The sequence below is a fragment of the Cetorhinus maximus genome, chromosome 28 (assembly GCF_964194155.1).
Source record: "Cetorhinus maximus chromosome 28, sCetMax3.hap1.1, whole genome shotgun sequence".
Lineage (NCBI taxonomy): Eukaryota > Metazoa > Chordata > Chondrichthyes > Lamniformes > Cetorhinidae > Cetorhinus > Cetorhinus maximus.
The window spans coordinates 14,431,847-14,459,820 of record NC_135906.1 but is presented as its reverse complement, the minus strand read 5'-3'; the positions used below and the strand labels follow the sequence as shown (position 1 = coordinate 14,459,820).

At 41.6% G+C, this 27,974-nt stretch overlaps 1 protein-coding gene across 1 annotated transcript; it reads left to right on the top strand.

Moving 5' to 3' along the window:
• On the top strand, positions 1-27,963 carry LOC144668817 (A-kinase anchor protein 8-like). The gene is made up of 13 exons (XM_078531191.1): positions 1-85; positions 6,894-6,932; positions 8,715-8,877; positions 11,122-11,593; positions 12,529-12,652; positions 14,505-14,566; positions 15,274-15,337; positions 15,440-15,521; positions 18,011-18,152; positions 19,248-19,350; positions 21,059-21,189; positions 22,867-22,962; positions 26,650-27,963. Exons 1-13 carry the CDS (start codon positions 67-69, stop codon positions 27,049-27,051), a joined length of 1,899 nt encoding a protein of 632 aa, XP_078387317.1. The 5' UTR covers positions 1-66; the 3' UTR covers positions 27,052-27,963.
• The last annotated feature ends 11 nt before the right edge of the window (positions 27,964-27,974 follow it).

Here is a 27,974-nt window from a genome sequence, read left to right as displayed (position 1 = left end):
GATGGAGGGCGGTACATCCGGGTGAGCAGAGGCGAGTCGAAGACTTCTTTCTGAAGCCGAAGCAAAATGGACGGTCGTTTTTCAGGTCAGTCAAGCAAGTCTCGATAGACGCTTCATAAGGTTTGATCTCCTTCATTTTAAAAAAAAAATATCAATTGTACGGCCGTATGGTTGACACAGAGATCGGGGGTGGGAGGGGAGAGGTGGTCTCTGTAAATTGTCCCGTCGTTGGTTTTTTTTAAAAAAAAGTGGGAGGTTTTTATTTGGCGTCGACGGCAGAAAAAGAACCAACGCAACCCGCTGCCGCCGGCAATCCCGCCTCCCCGGGAGCTGATTGGCTGTTGGACTTTTCGGTGGGGGCGGTTCCGACATACGATTGGTCAGCGGTGCCGTCACTCGCCCGAGGTGTGGGTTTGAGTTTTGAGTTGCACGAGCCTCGCGGGCCGTGCGCTGCGGCCGCTCGTTCATCCCCAGCGCCTTTTATTTCTCTGCTCACCATTCCCCCCCCCCCCCATGCCTCTTTTTAAAATTTCTTCCTGCAAGACTATTTCTGCGCGGCCGATTATTACTTTGATGACGCGATTGGGAAGTTTCTGAAGTACAAGTGAAAGTTCACCCTCACCACCGCCACACCCCCCCTCCCCAAATATATCGCCAAGCTCCATCATAATCTAACGGCCATCGCCATCGTGCGCTTGCCTGGATGTTGCTTGGAAATCTGAATGGTTTCCGAAGGTTTCGGCGTCCCGCCCCCTAACAAAATGGCGTCACTCAAGTGAGCGCAGCCTCTTTTCGCGAGGCACAACCGCCCCCCTCAAGTGCGCGCTCCAATAGTAAATACCCCGGCGAGCTCCAGATGCCCCAAGATCTCCCGCGCGCTCCCGAGGACAATTCACCCCACAGTCACCATCCCTTCCCATGTCGCGAATGAGGGGTGACCTCATTCAAACAGGCAGCATTCTTACAGGGCAAGAGGCAGGAAAGATGTTTAGCGGGGGCTAGGGGGGAAAGGGGGGGGGGGGGGAGGGGGGGGGGGACAAGAGCCAGGGGACATGGTCTCAGAATAAGGGGCAGGGCATTTAGGACTGAGATGAGGGGGAATTGCTTCACTCCGGGGATGGCGAATCTTTGGACTTCTCTGCCCCAGAGGACTGTGGAGGCTCATTCCTTCAATATGTTCATAAGACTGATTCAAAACATCAAGGGAGATGGGGATAATGCAGAAAATGGTTTTGAAGTAGGTGGTCAGCTATGGTCTCATGGAGTGGCAGAGCAGGCTCGAGGGGCCAAATGGCCTACTTCTGCTCTATTTCGTATGTTCGTATTAATGGTGGAGCAGGCTTGAGGGCTGAATGACATACTCCTAATTCTTATGTGCCCCTGGCCTCTTCTGTGCCATCAACCCCCCCCCCCCCCCCCCCCGACCCTTCCATGCACCCCCCCGGAAACCGGCCCCTTCAGTGCTCCTGCCTCCCCCTCCCCCCTGGCCTCTTCTGTGCCTATTTGTGCTCCCCCGGCACCTTCCGTGCCATGTGCCCCTGCCCCTTCCGTGCCCCCCCACCCCGGCCCCTTCCGTGCCCCCCAACCAAATTCAAACATGATCCCCTCTTTTCACTGCACATGTCAGCTGCTTTTTTCCACTCTGTGCATGAACATCTACAGAAGTTCATAAGCAGGATAGCCCAATGCTTGATCCTGCTTTACTTTCTTAACCTTGTATCAATGTAGCAGTGATAAAATGACTTGGCATTGCTGTGAAAATTAACAAACCATTTTTGTACTGAAAATAATAAGATGTTATTTATTTCCTTTTCCTTATGTTTCATTTGTTTATATCTGCACACTTAAACACTTTTGAGTTCCAGAAGATTATTTAAAATCAAATAATTTCCTCCTGTGTTGTCTATTTTTTAAAAGAAGGTTTCAAGTGTACATTTAAACAAAAATTATATACAGAAGCATATGTTCTGGGAGCCCAGCACATCAGTGCAAAAGATAAGGCTGAAGCATTTGCAACAGCCTTCAGCCAGACGTGGATGATCAAACTCTGCCTCCTCTGGAGGTCCCCAGCATCACAGATGCGAGTCCTCAGCCAATTTGATTCACTCCACGTGATATCAAGAAACGGCAGAAGGCCATTGATACTGCAATGATTGTGGGCCCTCGCAATATTTCGGCAATAGCACTGAAGACTTGTGCTCCAGAACTTGCCGTGCCCCTAGCCAAGTTGTCCCAGTACAGCTACAACACTGGCATCTACCTGGCTGTGTGGAAAATTGCCCAGGTATGTCCTGTCCACAGGGAAAATGTTAGGAGCTATTATTAAGAAGCTATAGTAGGGTACTTGGAAAAGTTCAGGGTAATCAGGCAGAGTCAACATGGTTTTGTGAAAGGGAAATCATGTTTAACCAACTTATTGGAGTTCTTTGAGGAAGCAACGGGCTGTGGATAAAAGGGAACCGGTGGATGTACTATACTTAGATTTCCAGAAGGCATTTGATAAAGTGCCACATCAAAGGCTATTGCGGAAAATAAAAGCTCATGGTATAGAGGGTAACATATTGGCATGGATAGAAGATTGGCTGGCCAACAGGAAGCAGAGAGTGGGCATAAATGGGTCTTTTTCAGGGTGGCAAAATGTAACGAGTGGTGTGCCACAGGGATCAGTGCTGGGATAGCAATTGTTTACGGTTTATATAAATGACTTGGATGAAGGGATGGTTGAGGTGGTTGTCAAATTTGCTGATGACACAGAGATAGGTAGGAAAGTAATTTGAGAGGAGGACATGAGGGTACAAAAAGATATAGATAGGTTAAGTGAATGGGCAAAGACCTGGCAAATGGAGTATAATGTGGGAAATCTGAAATTGTCCATTTTGGCAGGAAGAATAGAGGAAAGGCATATTATGCCTATAAATGGTGAGAGTTTGCAGACCCATGATATGCAGAGGGATGTGGGTGTCTTAGTGCATGAATCGCAAAAGGCTAATATGCATGTACAGCAATAATTGGGAGAGATAATAGAATGTTATCATTTATTGCAAGGAGAATTGAATATAGAAGTAAGGAAGTTGTGCTTCAGTTATACAGAGCACCAGTGAGACTACATCTGGAGTACTATGTACAGTATTGGGCACCTTATTTAAAGAAGGATGTAAATGTGTTGGAAACAGTTCAGAGAAGGTTTACCAGATAAATACCTGGAATAGGTGGGTTGCCTTATGAGGAAAGGTTGGAAAGACTAGGCTTGTATCTGCTGGAGTTTAGAAGAGTAAAAGGCGATGTGATTGAAAGTTATAAGATCCTGAGCGGACTTGACACGGTGGATGTGGAGATGATGTTTCCTTTTGTGGGAGAATCTAGAACTAGGGGTCACTGTTTAAAAATAATGAGTCGCCCATTTAAAACAGAGAGGAGGAGAATTTTTTTTTTCTCTGAGGGTTGAGAGTCTTTGGAACTCTCTTATTGAAAAGGTGGTGGAAGCAGAGTCAATTAATATTTTTAAGGCAGAGGTGGATGGATTCTTGATACGCAAGGGGGTGGTAGGTTATTGGGACTAGGCGGGATGCAGATTTGAAATTACTATCAGATCAGCCATGATCTTATTAAATGGCGGAGCAGGCTCGAGGGGCTGAATGGTCTCCTGCTCCTTATTCATATGTTCATAGGTATGCAAAAGCAGGACAAATCCAACCCAGCCAATTACCTCCCCATCAGTCTATACACGATCATCAGTGAAGTGATGAAGGTGTCATCAACAGTGCTATCAAGCGGCACTTGCTTAGCAATAACTGGATCACTGATGCTCAGCTTGGGTTCCGTCAGGATCACTCAGCTCCTGACCTAATTACAGCCTTGGTTCACAGATGGACCAAAGAGCTGAACTCCAGAGGTGAGGTGAGAGTGACTGCCCTTGACATCAAGGCAGCATTTGACCGAGTGTGGCATCAAGGAGCCCTAGCAAAACTGGAGTCAATGGGAATCGGGGGAAAACACTCCGCTGGTTGGAGTCATACCTAGCACAGAGGAAGATGGTTGTTGGTGGTCAATCATCTCAGTTCCAGGACATTACTGCAGGAGGTCCTCAGGGTAGTGCCCTAGCCCAAACATCTTCAGCTGCTTCATCAATGACATTCCTTCCATCATAAAGTCAGATGTTCACTGATGTTTGCACAATATTCAGCACCGTTTGCAACTCCTCGGATATTGAAGCAGTCCGTGTCCAAATGCAGCAAGAGCTAGACAATATCCAGGCTTGGGCTGTCAAGTGGCAAGTAACATTCACGTCACACAAGTGCCAGGCAATGACCATCTCCAACAAAAGAGAATCTAACCATCACCCCATGACATTCAACAGCATTACCATTGCTGAAGCCCCCATTATCGACATCCTGAGGATTACCATTGACCAGAAACTGAACTGGACTAGCCATATAAATACTGTGGCTACAAGAGCAGGTCAGAAGCTAAGAATCCTGCGGCGAGTAACTCACCTGCTGACTCCCCAATGTGTGTCCACCATCTACAAGGCACAAGTCAGGAGTGTGATGGAATACCCTCCATTGCCCGGATGAGTGCAGCTCCCACAACACTCAAGAAGCTTGACACCATCTATGACAGAGCACCCCATCCACAAACATTCACTTCCTCCCTGACTGACGCACAGTCGCAGCACTGTGTACCATCTACAAGATGCACTGCAGGAACTCGCCAAGCCTCCTTAGACAGCATCTTCCAAATCCACGACCGCTACCATCTAGAAGGACAAGGGCCACAGATGCCTGGGAACACCACTACATGGAAGTTCCCCTCCTAAGTCACTCACCATCCTGACTTGGAAATATATCGCCGTTCCTTCACTGTCGCTGGTTCAAAATCCTGGAATTCCCTCCCTAACAGCACTGTGGGTGTAACACCACATGGACTGCAGTGCTCAAGAAGGCAGCTCACCACCACCTCCAGGGCAATTAGGGATGGGCAATAAGTGCTACCTAGTCAGCAACACCCACATCCCAAGAATAAATTTTTAAAGATGTGAACATATTGAAGAAATTCGAATGAAACAAACACTAGCATTGTGGACCCTCTTGAATTCTGTTAAACAGACAACTCCCTAGTCTCCAGGAGTATAGTTTAAAAATGGAGGATCATTGCCAAAGAGAAGTGAAAAATGGTGGTTTTTCAGATTGCAGGAAGGTTTGTAGTGGAGTTCCCCAGGGGTCAGTGTTGGGTCCTTGCTCTTCCTGATGTATTTTAATGACCTAGGCTGTGGTGTGCAGGGCATGGTTTCAAAATTTGAGGATGATACGAAGAATGGAAATGTGTCAACTGTGATGAAGATAGTCGAACTTCAAAAGGACATAGACAAGTTGGTGGATTGGGAAGACAGGTGGCAGATAAAGTTCAATGCAGAAAAGTGTGAGGTGATACATTTTGACAGAAAGAATATGGTGAGACAGTATAAAATAAAGAGACTAAAGTAGGTGCAGGAACAGAGGGACCTCGGCGCATATGTACATAAGTCATTGAAGATGGCAGGGCATGTTGAGAGAGCAGTTAATAAAGCATATTGTATCTTAGGCTTTATTAACAGAGGCATTGAGTACAAGAGTTAAGGAGCTCAGATTAAACTTGTATAAGACACTAGTTAGGCCTCACCTGGAGTAATGTGTCCAGTTCAGGGTGCCATACTTGAGGAAGGATGTGAAGGCATTGGAGAAAGAACAGAGGATATTCACAAGAATGATTCCCAGGATGAAGAACTGTAGCTATGAGGATAGATTGGAGAAGTTGGGACTATCTTCCTTGGAGAAAAGAAGGCTGAGAGGAGACCTGATAGAGATATTCAAGATCCTCAGGGGTACGGACAGGGTAAATAGTGAGAAAGTGTTCTCACTGAAGAGAGTACCAAGAACTAGAGGGCACAGATTCAAAATAATTGTCAAAAGGAGTAAATGTGATTTGAGGAAAAATTTCTTCATCCAGAGAGTGGTTGGAGTCTGGAACGAATTTCCTGAAAGGGTGGTGGAGGCAGGTTCAATTGAGATATTCAAACGGGAATGGGATTGTTAGCTGAAAAGAAGTAATGTGCAAGGTTACGGGGGTAAAGCAGGGAAGTGGGACTAGGTGGAATGCTTTTTCAGAGAGCCAGTGTAGACTTGATGGGCCGAATGGCTGCCTCCTGCACTGTAAAGATTCTGTAATTCTGAAAATAGATTCTAATTCATCTGATATTCTGTGTTTGGATTGACTATGCAGAGACAAAGAGCTCTTCATTTTTGCATAGTTGTCAGCAATTGCCAACTTACATTCACAAAAATAAGTTGGGGCTTTCAAAGCAAGAGTGATGAACTTGTATTTTTCACAATTTCAATGTCCCAAAGCACATTTCAGCCAATTATGTACTTTTGATGTGTAGTCACTGTTATAATGTAAGAAAGGTGGCAGCCAATTTGTGCACAGCAAACTCTGCAAACAGCAATGAGTTTTTTTTAAGCTGATGTTGGCTAAGCAATTAATATCGGCCAGGAGACTGGCGGGGGGAGTGTGGGGGAGGGAGGAGGGTCAACACCTCAACTCTTTTAAATAGTGCCATTGAATTATTTAAGTCCACATGAGATGGTGCCTCTAACAGTTCAGCACTCCCTCGATATGGCACTAACGTCAGCCTAGATTACGTGCTCAAGTGTCTGGACTGAAGCTTGAACCCACAAACCACCTGACTCAGATGAGAGTACTATTTGTGAGCTTTGGCTCAGTGGCCAACTTTCACAGATTATTGTGACATCCTGTGCAACATTCTGTTTCAGAATCAAGTATGTACTGTTAGCCTTTTATTGAAATATATTTTCAAATTAGGACATTGTAATAACAAACAGTCTTTTATTTTACAGGCTCGTATGGAAATTGGAATGCAGAATCTCCTGGCGAAGGTAAAAATTCTATCAGAGGTGGTTGAGGGTGGTAGGGGTGATTTGGCTACTTTCACTCCAAGCCTTGGAACTTGGTTTAACTCTCAGTCAACATGGAGTGATTGTAAACCTGATGGCTACACCCAAAGGCCCAGTAGGTTCTAGAATACAAAGCCTCCCAATAATTGCCGTCCTCTGCAGTTGCTCTGTCCTTGTTCTCTATCCTTTTTTGTTCATTGTGGAACTTGCCAGTGATTCTTCACATGACATTGCTGAACTGCTCAATGGGATGGTAGTGTGCACATTTCTCAGCCTGCAAGGGTATAGGAAGTTACCAAGCGGAGAAGAGGTCAAAACCTCAGATTGAGCAGATCCGAGATGCTGGCTTATGAGTAGAAGGTAGAGAGATGAGAACATGTATAGAGTCATAGAGGTCTGTAGCACAGAAAAAGGCCCTTCGGCCCATCGCGTCTGCGTCGGTGAAACAAGTACCTAACTATTCTAATCCCATTTTCCAGCACTAGGCCCATAGCCTTGTATGCCATGGCATCGCAAGTGCACATCCAATTACTTCTTAAATCTTATGAGGGTTTCTACCACCCTTTCAGGCAGTGAGTTCCAGATTCTCACCACCCTCTGGGTGAAAAAATTCTTCCTCACATCCCCTCTAAACCTCCTGCCCCTTACCTTAAATTCATGCCCCCTGGTTATTGATCCCTCCACCAAGGGGAAAGGTTCCTTCCTGTCTACCCTATTTATGCCCCTCATAATTTTATACACCTCCATCTTGTAACCCCTCAATCTCCTCTGCTCCAGGGAAAATAACCCCAGTCCATTCAATCTCTTCTCATAACTAAAACTCTCCAGCCCAGGCAACATCCTGGTAAATCTCCTCTGCACCCTCTCTAGTGCAATCACATCCTCCCTTTAATGTGGATTCCAGAACTGCACGCAATACTCTAGCTGTGGCCTAACCAGTGTTTTATACAGTTCCAGCATAACCTCCCTGCTCTTATACTCTATGCCTCGGCTAATAAAGGCAAGTATCCTATTTGCCTTCTTAACCACATTATCTACCTGTCCCGCTACGTTAAGGGACCGGTGGACATGCACACCAAGGTCCCTCTGATCCTCAGTGCTTCCCAGGGCCCTACCATTCATCGTGTATTCCCGTGCCTTGTTTGTCCTGCCCAAGTGCATCACCTCACACTTATCCGGATTAAATTCCATTTGCCACTGATCAGCCCATCTGATCAGCCCGTCTATATCCTCCTGTAACCTAAGGCTATCCTCCTCACTATTTACCACCCTACCAATGTAATCCATTTGCTGGACTCAGAATATTCCTGAAGTGTTGTTGCAGTCATTGCAGTGCCCGTTTTGCTTCCAGAAAGAAGCACTGTTGCAGTATTAAAGCCAAAAAAAATTATTATTGAGTGGTTTATCTAAATTATTTGAGGTTTATTCTTTTAAAAAGTTTATATATTGATTTATCTGAAATTATGGGAGAAAACCTTAGTTCCTAGGTCACACAAAAATTTTCTTGTCTTTTCACTCCCTATACCAAGATTATTTGTATGCTCTTCATACCTATGATAATCTTGTATGTTTAGCTGTTATTCACTTGGCATTAGATAGCTGATTTTTTTAAAAATTGATATATCACCACCTGGTAACCCTCTTCCTCTAACCTGATCTGTTTCTCTATCGTGTGTAATAGCCATTCCTAATGGTGACATAAGAACTCATATACATGGTTGATTCACGAAGAACACTGACGTTCATGTTTATTTGTATCCTCAGGTTATGATGACTATAGTTATGGACAAGGTTCTGGATCAAATTATGGTTACGGTGGCAAATCCTGGGACTCGCAGAAAGGCAACCAGACTTCTGAATCCATTGTCGCTAAAATTAACCAACGGTTAGATCTCCTTTCTCGCAACGAAAGTGATGATCAGGAAAGGTATCTATCAGGGCTTCAAAAGCAGCTGAACTGCTGTGTGCGAGTCAGGAGACTAAGTTGGAGCTCTGTGCTCTTTGGATACTTTGAGCTATTTAGATTAGACTTTGAATTAGTATTAAAATTGTTTATTCACTGAGTCGGTATGTTTTGTCTCTTGGCTTTCTGTTGTGGACATGATGTTTTATTTATCTTCAACTTGCCCAGCTAACTATTTAATTAGTTCAGTAATTGCCACCAAATGGAGGTGCTGGTGATGGAGATAGAATGGCCTTGTTTCTGCCATGGCCTAACTTGATCAAGTTGATAGCTTTGATTGGGAGGGCAGTAATTTGTGATTTGGTTCTAGAAAAGTATTTTCTCAACTGCACTTGGGTAAGGAGGGTGTTTTTGTTATGGCAAAGGCAAAGAGCACCACCATCATTGTTCAAACGCGTTTAACGAGCTTTGTGCTGATTAGATATGAATAATTTTGGGTTTATCATAAAGTAATATTGCTGTTTCATTTTTGGGGAAATGGCAGAATAGCAATAGAGTGACAGTTTACTCATAGACCCAGTGGCTTTGTTGATAAGTGCACCGTGTGCTATGAACTGAGCCATGCTGACTCGGAGAGTGTCCCTGGTCTGAATTGCTTCCCTCAGTTGGAGCAGCAACATAGCAACCCATCTATGATTCACCATTGACTCCTGATCTTTGGAAGGTGTAATGTAGCTTGATACACATTTCTGGTGATCATAATATCAAAGTAACAATATAGATATATATGTAAATACCAATGAGAATCCAGTTTGGCATGATGATCTTTTCATTAAAGAGTTTGCTGAAGCTTACAAGCAAGTTGCCTTGTTAATTACCGTGGGTGAAGTAATGGTGGGCACCAGTGCCAGTGGAACTTTGCTGTTAGAAATGTAGGGGGCTGGAGAAGAGAAGATACTGCATCAAGCAGGTTGCACTTATACTGGAACTGCTTTGATTTTATGCATGTTACTCGCTTGTTGAATTGAGGATGTTAGGTAGTGAGAACATATTTCATCTCGGGCTTTAGATCATGAATATTAGTTGTTGGGTCGTGCCAGCCAATGTTTGGGAATGGCAGATTGTTGGGTGTGGATTTGTCAATAGATGCTTTATGATCTCAACAGCTGTACACATTTTAGACAGTTAACTGGAATTACTACACTACAGGGATCTCAGTTTAGTTTCCTAACTAAATTGCACATGTTTTGCACATGTTTAGTGCTTAAAGTTGCTGAGTACTGATTATTTTGTTGGAGTCTAAATTTGAAATTTTCTGTGGTATATTTAGTGTAAAGCATATTCTCAGGTTTGTTGTTGGCAAACATTCAGGCTGGAAAGTTCTTCCTTTTCTAAACCCATGAAATTTGTATATTTGCTGCTGCAAATGTATGTAACTGATTTACTGAATTGGTGGGATTGGTTTTGTTAACCCTCCCAGGATTTAAAGCATTTGGATTACTTTTGTGTATTGTTTACATGGGTTGCTTTGTCCTCATGTTGGAATCAGACCTATGAGAGATTTGATAATTTGAACAACTGAGTTGAATTGCTGTCTACTTATCAGTAACTGTGAGAAAAAGTTCTGGATCTATTGTGCTGAAATATGCATACGTTTAAAAAATAAAATGCCAGTACTGAATTTCTTATTGAAATGTCTTGCTGGCTGTAGGTTAGCAGGTGACATTGAGAGGAGCATAAGTTTGAAAGGAGTTATAAAACACTGAGAACATTATCAAACCCTGTTCATGCGTGCCTGCTACTGTACAAGTGGAATTTGTTAACTGTAGTTGTATAATAGCACTCTCGGCTTGGCAATAAACATAGCACTATGGACTAATGTGGAAAAAAAATGCAATCTGTTTTCCATCCACGTATTGACCATGTTTAGTTTTCACATTGCTCAGGCACTGTGAATAATCTACAAGCTCAGTGCATTTATATATTGGTTACAGATTATTAACAGGTGCTAGCTTTGGGAAAAGTGTAGGCTATCAAATCAAGAATGAGGCTCTTAAATTGGTAACAGATCAGTTATTATTACTGGCAAATTATTCATTACCAGAGTCTGCTGATTTACAAAACACTGTAGAAAATGTTAAAAAAAACACCTAGCTTGGTTGAAACTCTGCTGTTTAAATTTCAGTCTGTTCTGACTGTTCAGCAGACTGTTTCTTGGTATTTTCCAGCTACTGACCAGATTCCTTGCTTGCTGTGCGACTCTTTCAGGTTTGTACCTTTCGAGTCCTACGACTCCAGGTCTTCACTGGATGACCGTGATCTGTTCAGATCCGGCTTTGATTACAGTGAATCTGGACCTAATCGTAATGATTCCTATGGAGGTCGCTTTGACCGCTTCGACAGCTCCGCCAGGAACCGCAGGGATCAGTTCCGCAACAGAGCACGTGACGGCTCCGGCAAGCAGTGGGGTCAGAACTGGTCTAGAGACAGGCCTCCAAATAACAGACCTTTCCGGAATGACCCGTTCTCATCGTCTTCAAGTTCTGAGCGACTGTCTGCACAGTGGAATGAGCTGTCGATGGGATATGGAGGCAGGGGCTATGTTCCCCCCTCCAGGAACCTCCCTTCGCTCTTCTCCCAGGCCTTAACCTCCGGTTTTGGGATGTTCGGCGTGCAGGGAGTAGGAAAACAGTTTGGAGCTGGCAGACAGCGAAGGAGAGAGCGGAATCGATTCAGAATTGTGAGTAGAAAACTTTTCCCGTTTTATAAGGTCGTAGACTTAAGTATTCAGCTGTGTGAATTTCAGTAACCAGCTCAACGAACCCATATTCCACAAGTCTTGTGCAGTCACTTAAATTGCCCTTTCTCAACCATGAATGTTTAAAAAAAAGAAGTCAAGTGTAAAATTAAAATTAAAAACAATAGCAAGATAAGATTAAAAACAATAGGAATGGTCAAATATATGGAATGGATCAGAATATGCAAAAAGAGTTGCTGTGGATTGCTGGAGTGCTGTAGGTGCAATGTGCATTTGAGGGAGAAACTTGAAATGTACTTGGGCCTTTCATTGGATGAATGCTTAAAGGACATGGATAAAGAATGCAAAAACCAACTGGAAGTGTCATTGTGGAAGAGCATCTTCACAAATGTGTCTATACATAGGACAAATACTTAGCATGCTAGTAGTTGGTACTTTGAGACTTGCTAGTTTTGCATTGCATCTGTTTCACTGGAAACATATCAATGTGCGTGCCTGGAATTTGGGAGGTTTAACATTCATTGTTACAACTGTGGCTATGCTAATGATTCCTAGTAGGCTTGTACGTTTCAGTGAAAGTGTAATGGTGTGCGCTTGGTCAGCAGTTCTTACAAACCACTGGGCACCAAAGTTACTTTCTGGTTTTGAAGACGGAAGCTTCAGTTTGATTAAACGTGCTTAAAACAATGAAACTGAAATAATGGTCTGTACTGAAGTGGCAGAATGAGATTTGTTCCTGGATTTTAACACCTGCTAGAACTGGATCTGAATCCAGGCAGGACTTTGATTCCAAAAAAGTGATTTGAGCAATTTATAAAGTTCTACCACACATCAGAACCTGAGGAACATGATCTCTTGGTTAACGATATCCAGTCAAAGTTAAGCTGTTGACTAATACTGTGGTATATTTTTAACAGAGGAGAGGAAGAGGCAGAGAGATGGGATTTGGAAGGAAGAGGCAGCTTTCAACTGCAAGCAACGATGAATCAGATTGCAAAATAGGAAGAATGGACCAGTCGGATTTTTCAGATAGTGAAGCAGGTAACCGTGTTTAAATTTGTTGCACCTTCCTCCTTATCCCATCTGTAATTTTTCATGCGCAAGCCTAGACCATGAATTTAGGTAAGCTCTTCAACTGTGAGGACCTTGTTAATCCTGCTCCAACATTCACTGTTCATTTTCCAGCTGTAGTCAGCAGATAGTGAATAGGAACAATGGTTTCTGTTTCCCTGTCAGCATAAGGAGCTGTATTTCAACTGGTAGCTTAGTTGAGATCAACCAATTAAGCATAGATCATGGATGGAGCCTGGAGCCTGACTATTTCTCATCCACATCCTAACCTTTGTGACATCAGTGTCAGATTCCACATCTATCTGTCTCACAACCAATTCTCTTGACCACTCCTCTGTTTCTATGTAGTTCAATACAATTTAGAATGTACAACACAGAAACAGGCCATTTGGCCCAACTAATTATGCGGGTTTTGTCTTCTCATTCCAACCACCTCATCTCAGCCACTCAACATATATTTTCAATTGTAAGACTACGTGTCTGCCATCAATTCTGATGAGCAGAAATTTCCTGTGAATAAATATTGGGAAGGTGAAAGGCATTGTCTTCTATTCCCAACACAAACTTCATTTGTTAGCTACTGACTCCATCCATTTCCCTGGGAACTGTCTGAGGCTGAACCAGACTGTTTACAATTCTGGTGTCATATTTGACCCTTATATGTGCTTCTGACCACATATCAGCACCACTACTATTTCCACCTTTGTTAACATTGCTCAAATCCACCCTTGCTTCAGCGCATCTATGGCTGAAACCCTTGTGTGGTAGAACTTTATAAATTGCTCAAATCACTTAAAGACATGGATAAAGAATGCAGAAACCAACTGGAAGTGTCATTGTGGAAGAGCATCTTCAAAAATGTGTCTATACATAGGACAAATACTTAGCCTGCTAGTAGTTGGTACTTTGAGACTTGCTAGTTTTGCATTGCATCTGTTTCACTGGAAACATATCAATGTGCATGTTACCTCTAGGGGTCCAGTACAGCCTTGGCTGCCCTCCCACATTCTACTCTCCATAAACTTAAGGTCTTGCAAAACTAAGTCCTGATTACCCATCACCCCTATGGTGGCTGACCTACATTGGCTCCCGATTAAGCCTTGCTTAAATGTTAAAACTCTTGTTCTTATCTTCAAATCTGTCCATAGTCTCGGCCCTAACACCTACAAGGTATCTGTGCTCTTCCAAATCCGGCCTCTTGAGTATCTTTGATTTTAATCACTCCACAATTGACAGCCATACCTTTAGATGCCAAAGACCTAATCTCTGAAATACCCTCCCCAAACCTCTAAAATCGACCTCTTCATCTGCCTTCATAATCTTGAGTTGCTTGGTGTCAGATTTAGTTTGATGAGGCTCCTGTGCAGTATTTTGGGATATTATTACATTAAAGGTGCTATATATTATTACCTGTTTTGCGTCCTTCCTGGATTGAATCGATCAATGTGTTTACTTAATTAACATCGTTTTTTAAAAAATTGTGCATGTAACAATCTGTTACGTTGAAGTCACTGTACCTTGCTGATCAGTTGTCGTTGGATATGTTTTTGTGGTTAGTGACGTAGCTATACCTTTCACGATAGTGGGGCACTGAACAAAGTTTATGTGGTGGTGTGCTTTTCCTTGTCTGAGAGGTGAGGCATGTTTCCAAACCTGTATCAGTGTTGGAAAGGTTGCCCTCATCATGCATGTATATATTCCAAGTATGTAAAGGCACTGAATTTTTTTCTTAATTCATGAGAAGTTTGCAAACCCAGTGTTTGAGGCAATTTCAGGCAGCATGTTACATTAGTATGCAAAAGACTTTTCTGTTCATTTTTAGAAGAAAAGGAGACAGGTTTTGGAGATGATGTTGAAGATGCTGCAGGAGGTGATGCCAGTACTGTGAGTATTTGTGAAAATCTTAAATTCTACAACAATGGAACTTTTTAAGATGTGGTTTCAGCATACCTAAGGCAAAAGGCCTCCATAATCTGGCCTAAAGTTTGGTTTTCTGGGGTCAGTCAGATCTGGAGCCACCTTAGGCCGGTTTGAAATCCATTGCTGTATGCAATGGACAGAGAATGACAAACTTATCTTTGCAGACTGATTGCCATCCGAACTGAAAAAGACAAAACTGTATGCAGTTTGACTTATTGCATGCTGCTCTTAATTGATGCCACTTGAGTCCACTGTACAGAGGAAGGGCTGACCTGGATCCCCTTGTTGGAAACTAAATTAATGCATTTAAAATAAGTTGTTATTCAAATTAATTTTCTTTTATGAAAACCTTCCTTCCAATTGTACCCTGCTCTGGCTGACGGTTTGAGGGCACGATTGATGCATGTGCTCTCTTCCTTTTTTGCCCCTCACCCTATCTGATTAATTTGTTTTTGGTTCTGGATGCTAGCTGAGAGGCACCTGGTTCTGAGAGTACTTTTCTATCACACTGAAGGTCCTGGCTTGTACTGTGGTGCAGGTTTAAAAAATGTTAGTTTTAAAAGCAATCTCCAAATTAACCTTAATTCATGCCTGAGCCAGTATATTTGTAAAAGAAAATCTGATGGGGATTGATGGTTGGTGTATCATTGAAACTGTTTTTTTATATTTAGAACATTGAGGATAAAGACTCAACTGACAGCCCTGAAAAGGCGAAAAAAGAGACTGATGCAGATGGTAAAATATTGACTCCAAGAAAAGAGGACTAGTCTTGTGTAAGTTTTGTTTGTGCATTTCTGATATATAATAACCTGCAGAGTCATATTTTGTTTTTGTTAGCTGGTGATGTACAAGAGGAAATTAATGAGCTGAAAATGAAAATGAAACCAAGGAAGAGACAACGGGATCGTATTACAGAAAGGTAAAGGAGCATTGTCTATACTAGATCTATTTGTAGTTGCATTTACCCTAAATTTAAAGGGAAATGTTTTCATGTGTGTTGCATAGTTTTGAATAACTGGATTGAATAGGAGCTAGTATTTGTTATTGATTGGATTGTGAGACGGGTAGTTGTGTGAGTTAAATGTTGTGCTTTTCCTAACACGTGATGATTTATGATGAAATGTAGTTAGGTGAATAGTGACTGCCTGCTGATATCATGACCAAGTGGTCACACTTCCTGAGCAGTTGAGTTGAATCTGTCCTATAAGTAATTTGAGCCAGGCCCAGTGCTGTCGCTGTGTGGTTCAGTAGGCAGGGGTTGGACAGAGAATGACAAACTTATCTTTGCAGGCTGACTGCCATCCTAACTGAAAAAGCACAAAACAGGGCTGCAATTAGGATCTTTCTGGACTTTATTTCTGATTCACTGGGCCCTTTAGGATGAAGCGAACCTCATAAACCTCTAGCAACTTAAAACTAGTCATTTGGTAGTACAGAACTTGAGTATTGCTGAAAAATGAGACATGTCGAAGCTTTTTGTATTGCACTCATCAGGATACTTCAAGAATACCAGTTTAAGGAGAAAACAACCATTTATACTGCATGAGAAGAGAGTGCTGATTGGTTGCCAAGTGTATTCTGATTGGTAGAGGCATTACCATGGAGAAAGCACCAGTGATGGTGACTGACAGTTAACTGTTGAAATTTAAACCAGGCAGCTTGATCCCGATTGGTCATGGCGTTCCCCTGAGGAATGAGTCAGCTATTGGCTGTCACTTATTTTGTTTAGCTGAAACAGGCGCAAATGTGTGTACATGTTCTTTCTGTATGCAAAGAGCAGGGCCCCGTGTATTAATATATGTAGCTTCCAATACATGCACATGCTCCACACTGCGAGCCCAACTGACAATCCTAAATTGGTTGTCAGTGTAATTCTTAGGAGACTGAGGATTATTTAGCAAATGTTGTCCAACCACAGAATCACATCTAATGTTGGACACTGTTTTGAGTTTTGCAAGCTCGGGCTGGTTGGGTACGGTCTGTCCTTGCCCGTTGCGAACCGCGGCTGGGACATGCTGTTTGATATGATCTGCCAGTCTTTGGGATGTACGACCTATATACCTAGCATCACACTGACACTGAAATTAATATACCACATTACTCATTTGTGTGATTGGCAGAATGCCTTTTTGGCTTGATGGCAGCACCCTGTTAGTGGTGAATACCACTCATGTTGTTACTGTATAGTAGCAATGTGAAACAGCTAGCTTCACCTGTTGCTCACATTTTTTAGCTACCTTGCCCGTCCAGGGTAACCTGAGGTAGACTGGACACTTTTCAAGGCTGAAAGTGATGCCTTAGGCGCGTTTATGAGTTTGCGTGATATACAGCATGAAATTATATGACCGGGGTAGCCATTATGCCGCAGGATGTCTTTGATGCGCCCTATTTCAACATCAAGCTTGCATGGTAAGCAGATGTCTCTGGCCCTATTTACAAGGTTGCCAATTAGACCAATTTAATAGTGTGAGGAACTGCAAGAATTCCAATGCGTATATTGACCAGTGAAGGTAGACTTGTGGTTGACCATGGTAGAGAACCCCCTGGCAGATTTCTCAACTAATACGTTAAGGAAAGGGAGTTCATTTGACTGCTGCATTTCAAAGGTGAATTTGAGCGCAGGATGGAGCCCATTAAGGCAGGTAAGGAAATTATTACATGCAGCTGCTTCAGATTTAAATGCAGCAAGCATATCAAGGTACAGACTGTACCCAACCAGCCCATGCTTGAAAACCCCAAAACACAGTGTCTAACATTAAATGTGATTCCACGATTGGATAATATTTGCTAAATAATCCTCAGTGTGCTAAGAATTACGCTGACAACCAATTTAAGATTGTCAGTCGGGCTTGTAGCGTGGCGCATTTGTGTGTACTGGAAGCTACATATATTAATACATAGATGCCTGTTGTTTGCAGACAGAAAGAACATGTACACACATTTGCACCTGTTTCAGCTAAGCAAAATAAGTGACAGCCATTCACTGACTCAATCGCCAGGCAATGCCTTAACCAATCGGGATCAAGCTGCCTGGATTAAATTTCAACAATGCTTGGCAGTTAACTGTCAGTCACCATCACTGGTGCATTCTCTGTGGCAGCGCCTCTACCAATCAGGTCCACTTGGCAACCAATCAGCACTCCTCTCATACAGTATAAATTGTTGTTTTCTCCTTAAATTGGTATTCTTGTGAAGTGTCCTGATGAGTGCAAGATGAAAAGCTTCGCTGTGTCTCTTTTTTTCCCAAGCAATACTCAACTGAAAACTACGCCAATTATAATAAGGTCTACTGGCCAGTTATGTCTTGTGGGATTGCATTGGTCAGTCCCAGTATTGCAGTTGAATATAATAACAACCTCAATGTTGCAAACTATATTTTTCACAACTAAGAAAACGTTGTTGTTACAGAATAATGTATGCCTGCTCAGTTTGCAAGTTTCGCACCTTTGATGATGATGAGATTTTCCCCCACTTGGAAAGTAAATTTCATAAGGAGAACTTCAAATTCATCGGGACCAAGCTTCCTAAAGAAACAGCTGAGTTTTTGCATGTATGTTAGTTTTGTATTTAAATGTACTTTTCTTAAAGTTTGATGCTGTGTTAGTACTTAGCACAAGTGAAATGTATATTATGTGTTTCCCATATCCCAACTTGTGCTCGGGAATAGTTACGTGAAGTGGTTGTATGAGCTTGGACAAGCCTCACCTTTCGATTACTTACCAGCCATCTGGAATCAACACTGAGTTAAACAATCTTGCCACTTTTTTTGGACAGCAGTTGTTGGTAAGGATTTTGTTTTTGGCATTTTACAGCTTCTCTAGGCCTATCTTTCATTTTTTTACTTTTCCCCATTACTATCTCCTTTTGCCTTGCGCCGTCATCTTTTGTCTTTTCATCTCCTGTCTTCCACCCTATCCTAGACTTTCCCTTTTGTTTCCCCCCTGCCCCCCCACCACTTTTCATGCCTCTGCAATCGCTTAAAACCTACCCGGCTCTGATGAAAGCTCATCAACCCAAAAAGTTAACTCTGTTTTCCTCTCACCACAGATGCTGAGTATTTCCAACATTTTCTGTTTTGATTTCAGTGAGTGTTGGGTTTTTCAGTTGCTGCAGCAATGCCTGGTACGAACTAACTTGACACCTACAAGTTTTAAGCAGAGTTGCTGGGTAATGATTGGCAGTAGTAATACTTTAATCCCCTCAAAGTTGTGAGGGATGTTCTGATGCTGGTCCCGCTGAGATCCAGTTTACCAGGGACCTATGAATCTTGCTGCCATGTGCTGTACCAAGTACACTCTGTCTGCTCTGTATCCCTGATAATGGGTCTGCTGCTGACCTGTTGCCTGGCAGTGAATAGTATTGTGGACTGTTAGCCTTCTGATTCTAGCCATTTCAGTCAGACATCTAATCTGAAGAGCAGTCCTTCCCTTTTCCCTCTGAAAGTTTTCAATTATCGTGCTGGGGTTTTCTGTTTCTGCAATTGTCAGTTTTTGGTTTCGCTGGAGTGAAAGTTGTGATCTGATAAATACCTGAGTGGAAAATTCCATCCAGATGTTTAACTCAACAAGTTACTTTCTGCTAGCAGAACAATATTGTGCTTGTTTAAAGAATTTTGTTGTGTTAAATAACTGGTCTTTCCTTTCAGGAGTATGTTTTGAACAAGAATAAGAAAACACTGAAGTTTCGTGACTCAATGGAAGATAAAAGTGCAATTAAAAAGAGGATCCAGGAACAAAACCTCTTGCATGGTGAGCATTGCTAAGACGGGAGTAAGAATTTGAACAAGAGCTTTATGTTTAATAATAGCGTCTCAAACTTTGCTGCACGGGGTAACCATTTAGCTCATTGTGTCTGTATTGAACTCTTACCCATGTTTTCTTTCTTTCATTTTATCTATCTAATTCTAAAATATTGGAGTTTACTAACATCAGTAATCGCTCAAAGTAAAATATTCCATATCGCTACCACAGAAAGTAGTTGAGGCCAAAACATTGTATGTTTTCAAGAAGGAGTTAGATATAGCTCTTGGGGCGAAAGGGATCAAAGGATATGGGGAGAAAGTGGGAGCAGGCTATTGAGTTGGATGATCAGCCATGATCATAATGAATGGCGGAGCAGGCTCGAAGGGCCGAATGGCCTACTCCTGCTCCTATTTTCTATGCTTCTAATCGCATCTTGAGGGGAAAATTTGATTTTGATCTCCCATATTATTCTTTGTTCTAATCCTGCATTTGTCCCATAGCTCCTGACACAGCAATTAGTGAAAATTTTTTGTGATTTACACTTAGTTCTGGGTTGCTATGCGTTTGCACAGCTCAGAGTGAAATTTCAATGCAGATCGCACTTATGGGCTACTTCCACGTTACCGTTCAAATTTTGATTATTTGCAATTTTCCATCCCCCTCTTTCAAATCTCATTGTAATTTCCTAACTATACCTATCGTCCAATCAGAAAGGAAAGAATCTGCATCTATGTCACTCCTTTCAGGACCTTGGGATATCCCAAAAAGCTTTACTGACAATTGAACACTTATTGTTTTTGAAGTTGCAATGTAAAAAACATCTCATTTGTACATTGCAGGGTTGGTCAGAACACAATTTCTTCTTTGAATGGGACCTTGTGTTTACCTGACTGGGCAGGTGGTGTCTCAGTTTAACATTTCACCCAAAGGGCAACAACTCTTGACAGTGCATCACTCTTCAGTACCAGAAACTGCATGCAATGCTCCCAAATGTGACCCAACCAGTATTTTACACAGATTGTTTGTGCACTCAGTAATTTTCTTGAATTCAAGTAAAGTACAATCTTCTTATAAATCCATTTTGATTACTTCTGATCAGTGTATTCATTTCCAGATGCTCAGTAACAGTCTCCAGTTTCCTACTTTACAACAGTGACTATACTTCAATAAGCAGTTCATTGACTGCAAAATGTTTTGAGACACCCAGTGGTCGTGAAAGGCATTATATAAATGCAAGTCTATTTTCTTTTTCCCTCTAGTTATGTTCACCAGTTTTTTTTCTGGCATGAGAGTAATTAGTCCATTGTTGCTTTGTTTTATCATATATCCGTGTTTTATAGTACAAGAAGCACCTATAGTGTTTAGCTTGCTTTGGTGAATTATGACACATTAGTCAATAAGTTAGTGGGTGTTGGGTGGTGATGTGGTGAAATGGTATGTGTTCTTTTTCTGATATTTATATGATCACATTGCTTTCTAATCCTGCAATCATCATATTCCTTGGTTAATAGGGGTGAAATGGTTAAGTATTTTTGTCAATCTGCTATTTACTACTATTGTCATTATCCTGTTGCATAAGTACATATGTTGACCCTCTCTAAATGTTTAGATACATATTGCCAGGTGCCTACCTTATAGGTTTGTGAACTTGTCTCAGCGAGAATTTACATGTTGCGGATATTTTCCATCTACTAGTAATTTCTTTGTATTGCAGGTATTAGTATTGAAAATTTCATGAAGAAAGTAGAAGCTGTTCACTGTACAGCTTGTGAAATGTTCATTCCAATGCAGAACAATGCCATCCAACGACACATGAAGACATTTGACCACAACAGGAACAGAAAAGTAAATTTGTCTACTCTCTCCACTCCACATGAGAAACTGACCTTTTTTCCCAACTTTCTGCTCTCCACTACCCACCTCCCAATAACTGCAATCTTTTGGCTTGGAGGAATGCATAGTCTGTTCTGAAGATGTAACAATGATTCAGAGACAAGATAATATCTTGAATGAAAAATGGGGTTTTTGTTTTTTTTCTAAATAAAAGCAACTGATACATGGAAGTGTGGTTATCTTTGCAGCATTCTATCTGACAGTGGTAGCTTGATTATTGAAATTTTTAAAATAGAGTTGAGATTTGAACAGGTATTTGCTTGGATTCATAACTACTCCCAGGTAGTTTTAACACATTTGCAAGGTGCTCTAGGGAAACAAGGAATGCCAAAGGTTTCTGGGAAGTTTAGTAGAGGTGACATTGCCTGTCTTTGCCACTGCCTCAGGTCATCAGCTGCTGAAACCCTCATCCATGCCTTTTAGTTATTTCTCAACTCAATTCTTCCTCCCATGCTGTTCTGGCCGACCTCCCATCTTGCGTCCTCTGTAAATTTAAGCTCATCCAAAACACTGCTGCCTGTGTCCTAACTTATATTGTCTCATTTTCATAAGTCTGTGCTCACTGACGTACATTGGCTCATGGTCCAGCAATGCCTCGATTTTGAAATTCTCTTCCTTAGTTTCAAATCCCTCCATGGCCTCCCCTCTTGCTATCTATTAGCTCGTTGAGCCTTGCACTCCAATTCTGACCTCTAACCTGATTTTAATCCTCCACCATTGGTGGCTGTTCCTTTATCTGCCTGGGTCCTGAACTCTGGAACTCCCTTCCTGATCCTCTCCAATACTCTTCCCTCCTTTTTAAGATACTCCTTAAAGCCCATCTCTTTGATCAAGCTTTTGACCATCTTCTAATATTTTCTCATGTGGCTTGGTATCAAATTTTGTTTAATAATGCTCCTGTGAAGCAACATTTTACTAGGTTAAGGACAATGTATGAATGCAGATTGTTAATTGAAAGTTTGGCATTTTAAAGACTTTTAAATGCTTAGGAGTGAGATGTAGGGGCTCATCGAGAGTATGGATGCAGGTTGAAAATCCTTCCACCAAAGGTGGAGGAGAAAACGAAAAGTTGTATGATTTCACCTGTTGAAATAAGGCAAAACAGCTTAAGGCGAGTTATCAGAAAATTTAATGCTGAGGCACACAAGGAGATATTAGGACAGATGACTAAATGCTTGGTCAAAGAAGCATGTTTTAAGGATTGTTTTAAAGGAGGAAAGGATTGGAGACGTTTAGTCGAGGCACAGCTGCCAATTGAGGGGTGAAGGAAATCTGGAATGCACCAGAGGCCAAAATTGGAGGAATGCAGAGATCTCTGAGGATTGTAGGTATTATAATTTAGTTATGAAGGATAGAACTGGAGACTAGTCTTTATGCACTTACAAGCTTTTATTTACAGGGATGCACATTACATCTTGTACACCTCTCCAATGGATATGGAGGAGGGTACAGATGGTGAACGGCGAGCCTACAATTTGAACACGGGTGAGAATTTTAAATTTTGAGGCACTGCTGGATTGGAAGCCGCTGTCAGTGAGCACAGGTGTGATGGGTAAATGTAACTTGAAGGTCCAGGTTGGGATGATATAGCTGGTTTATTGAAAAATAATGGTTTGCTTTTGTTTTTAGATGATGCTTGAGCAGTCGAAGAAGACTAGTCTTCAGGTAGCTAAGAGTATACTCAATAATCGGAATATTGTGAGCATGTTGGAAAAATACCTCAAGGTAATCTTCAATGCATGCTATTGTATTTGGCCAAATAATTGAAGGGATTGCAGTTAGTTTGCTAATGCTATTAAAAGGGTATTTATTTCTAATTGAAAATCCACATTTTGTCTGTTAAACCATATTCTTGATAAGTCAATCCAAAAATGCCACTAAATTTAGCATTTTTTTCCTTAAATCAGTTCTTGAGCACAGTACACAGCTTGTTTCAGTCTTAATGTTTGAACATTCAGACCTCTTGGTAATTGTGTGATAGTGCTTACATAGACCTCGTCCTGTGAAGTAGTGTTATGATACAGCAGATGGTAAATGCTGAGCTGTTCAAATCCCAGAGGGAAACTTGAAACAACTGTCACAACTAATTTTCAATATGTATGTTTCGAGATGCGGGCTTTGAATTCAAAAATATTAAGAGCACTGAGTCTTAAGAGATTTTTATAAAACTAAATTAAACATTTATTAATAAAAGAAAAGTTTGTAAGCCATACATATGTCTACAAATTACTGCTACAATAACTTTTAAATTCCCTAGTTAATCTGATTCCCAGTTACCCCTTCGTTAAGGCAACAGTAAAACACATTGATTTTAAAAGACCCAGGCAAAGTAAACACTACCCTGAACAGTCGAATTCAAAGTGAGTTCTCTTAACTTCAGTCCCTGGAGGCAGCAGTTTGGTACATACAGGCTGAAGACGTTTCACATTTGTTGAATCTTAGGCTGTGTGTATGGGTAGGCAGTCTTCGCTCCTTTATACATAGTTTTCCCTTTGAATGCCAATACCCATTGTTTCATTATGTCTTTGGACTTTACCTTCCTAATAATAAAAATCTCTCATAGCACTAAGTTTTATCAGTAATCTTCGGGAAAAATAAACACACTGTTTCTAAACTTCACCTGGCTAGGTGACACATTTCACCCCTCCTTTGAAAACAATCTAGCTTGGTTTATTTAAAAATGCAAATGTCCTTTAGACCTTACATTCTAAACTTCCCCCATGTTTACATCAAAGCCTTCAGACCAGCTGTCTTTAATCCAGCTAAGTCTCTCTGGCACACACAGACACTACTATTTTACAATAAATTCCAATAACATTATGAAAATTATTATATCTTCCTGACAGAGACAATTTTGGAAGAGATCTTTGTTATTAGTTGAAGTTGTTTAGCAGCATGGTAAAGTGACTAAGTATATATCAAATTGGTGGCTGTCAGTACTTTTATAGTTTTGAAACTATACAGACCATAAAAGTCCAAGGGCTGATCTGTAGTATGAATTGATTGGTCATTGTTGAGATGCCCAACGTGGAACTTTTATTGTGCCTCGGAGCCCCAAATAGTCTGGGATTCTGGAGAAAAGGTAGGATTAGGATTTGTTCCCAGTCCTGTTAAATTATTCAATGAGCCCTGGAAGTACCTGTGTGGACATTGTGTAAAGACGGAACTGGGCTTGGTTGTGATGTCACCTAGAACCATACAGCATGCGAGGCCATTTGGCCCAGCATGCCTGTGCTAACTCTTTGAAGGCGCTATCAAATTAGTACCACTCCACTGCTCATTCGCCATAGCGCTACAAATGTAAATTACGTCTAATTCCCTTTTTATAAGTTGCTCTTGAATCTGCTTCCACCACCCTTTCAGACAGTGCGTTCCAGATCATAAATGCTTATGTTCTTTTTTGAAATCTCCTCATTTAGTTCTTTTGCCAATACCTTCTGCATCCTCTGGATACTGATCCCCGCTGGCAATGGAAACAGCTGTTCCGTGCTTGATTAAAGGCCTTAATAATTATGAACTCGTCTATTAAATCTTGCTGCTCTAAAGAGAACAATATAGATAGTCTAATGAAATACTGTCACAGTTTTCATGTGAGTGACAACTTGAGTGAGATCCAGAAGAGATTTCAGTGGAGAGTTGCAGAACTTTGGGGAGAAAATTTGCAAGATAAAAATGTCTATATAAAATATAATTTCAACTAGAAACTTTGTGACATCACAGAATCTTTACAGTGCAAAAGGAGGCCATTCAGCCCATTGAGTTTTCACTGACTCGCTGCAAGAGCATTCTACCTAATCCCACTCCCCTGCCTTATCCTCCGTAACCTTGCACATTCTTTCTTTTCAGATAGCAATCCAATTCCCTCCCAATTCCCTGCATTATCCTTGTACCCCTTTTTGAACTAGAGTGTAACATTCGCAATTCTCCAGTCCTCTGGCACCACGCCTGTGTCTAAGGAAGACTGGAAGATTATCACCAGTGCCTCTGACATTTCCACTCTCACCTCCCTCAGTATACTTTGGATGCATCTCATCCGGCCCTGATACCTTATCAATTTTAAGTAAAGATAGCCTTTCTAATACCTCCTCTTCTTCAACTGTAAATTCCTCAAGTGTACCAGGTACCTCCTCTCTCACCTCAGCCTGGGTAGCATCCTCTTCCTTTGTAAAGACTGATACAAAGTACTCGTTTAATTACTCCACTACTTCTCCTGCCTTGACTTCTCCTGCCTGTCTTCTCTTTTATTCCTAATTGGCTCTACCCTTTCTTTTACCACCCTTTTATTATTTACATGCTTATAGAAGACCTTGGGATTTCCTTTTATGTTAGCTACTAGTCTCTTTTCGTGCTCCATCCTTGCCTTTCTGATTTGTTTTTTCATTTGTCCTTCTCTGGTCCTTCTATATTCAGCCTGATTCTCCATTGTATTTTCTACCTGACATCTGTCATACGTGTACTTCTTCCTTTTCATCTTCACCTCTATTTCTGTCGTCATCCATGGTGTTCTAGATTTATTTGTCCTACCTTTCCCCTTCAGGGGAATATACCTTGACATTGCCTACAATACTATCTCTTTGAGGTAGCCCATTGTTCAGCCACCGTCTTTTCCGCCAACATTTGATTCCAACTCACTCGACTGAGGTGCATTCTCATCCCATTGAAGTTGGCTTTCCCCCAATTAATTATCCCTGCTCTGAATTGCTCCTTGTCCTTCTCCATGGCCAACCTAAACCTTATGATGCAATGGTCACTGTCCCCTAAATGCTCTCCTACTGTTATTTGATCCACTTGGGCCAACTCATTCCCCAGAATCAGGTCCAACAGTGTCTGTCCTCTTGTTGGACCAGAAACATACTGTTGCAGAAAATTATCTTGAACACACTCCAGGAACTCTTGCCCTTGTCTCTTTGCACTATTCCTGTCCCAGTCTATATTTGGATAATTGAAGTCCCCTATTATAATTGTTCTCTAACACTTGCACCTCTGTAATTATTTTGCAGATTTGTTTCTCTACATCCCTTTTGCTAGTTGGTGGTCTATATACTACACTGATCAATGTTATTCCACCTTTTTCATTCCTTGCTCCCAGCCAGAGAGATTCTGTGCTTGACCCCTCTGGAACATTCTCTCTCTCTAGAACTGTAATACCATCCTTAATCAGCACTGTCACTCCCCCAAACCATGCCCCCCCTTTCTTTCCTGTCTCTCCTAAATACCTTGTACCCAATCCTGCCCTTCTTTGAGCCAGGTCTCTGTTATAGCAATGATACAAATTTTGTCAACCTGTGCCTGCAGTTCACCAGTCTTATTAACCACACAATGCATTCACATACATGTGAATTCACATATCTGATGCTGGAATCTTAACTGTTTGAAGTTGTTTAGAGTTTTGATTTCTTCACATTTTTGCAGGGGGAGAATCCGTTTACTGAAGATGCTAAAGATGCTGAAGATGATCCTTTGGAGGGTGATGCAATCACTGAGAGTCTTACAGGTGAAAATGACGGGGAGAAGAAAAATGAAACTGCAGAAGGTGAGACGGCAGAAGCAAAGGCAGAACCAGAGGAAGAAGGTGATGGTGAAATCGTCAATGCAGATGAGACAGTTGACCAGTCTGAGCAGGGAGCTGATGCCACTGATGAAGAAGCTGAAGCAAACTCTGTGACGGATCAGGATGGTGAAGAATCTCTTCCAGTAGAAGAAGGTGCTCTCTCAGCTGAAGATGAAGACAAAATCTTGGGAGCTGGTGATGGAGAAAATCCCAATGAAGGTGCTGAGAGTCCCCCAGGTGATGGTGGTGATGATGCAGAGTAATTTGCTGTACAGATGAATTTGTCCATGTCTCTTCAGCATAAAATTCTCCACAAGTACACTGTCTGAATTAAAGCAATGTCATTCTAGTAGCCACAAGGCTCCTGTATGATGCTAGAACATCTTGCATTTGGGACAATTCCATGCCACGACTGTCCCAAATCTGGTGTGGCTCTCTGCTTCCTAGCTTTGCCCAACTAGTTTTATGTGAAATGCTGTTCTCTGTGAAAGTGGTTTGTGAGTGCATTTGCCCTGTTGACTTTCTTTTTAATCTTCCAGAGTAGGTGACACTGATTTCTATACCAGATTCAGAATGTGTAGATATTCTGAGAGACATGGTTTTGCTTGGTTAATACTGCTTGTTTTTTTTTTAAAAGGAAGTTTACAAGTGTGATTGCACAGACCCCCAGATGAACATCAGGAAACTTACCATACACTGCATAAAATCAGTAGTTCCCTGTGTGTCATAGCATAGTGCGACTCCAAAACTGTCTGCTTGTGTCTTGATCTTTGGATTGAAGATGTTGAAGGGGATTTCACAAAAATAGTTGGCTTCAGGAGCAAAAAAAAAGGTTGCATGCTAATGCTTTAGTGTTTTCAAATTGCCTTTAACGGTGAGCAGAAGACGAGTTATATTGTGTAATCAAACTTTCTACATTTGCTTGTCCAACAGTTTAAGTCGAACACAATTTATTGGAGATGTGTCAGAAAATTAGTTTTCAGTTGGTATTTTTGACAAAAAGTTGAGTACAATTTCCATTTGTGAGTTTTGATTTGGATTTTAGTGATACTATCTGGGTACTGATGGAATGTAATGTCTTTTTTTGTTTTACTACTGGAGAGAGGAGTAATCGCATAACTTCTGGAAATAATTGTATACAATAAAACTACATTAAACCCTTTTTATAAACGTTATTGTTTTGATC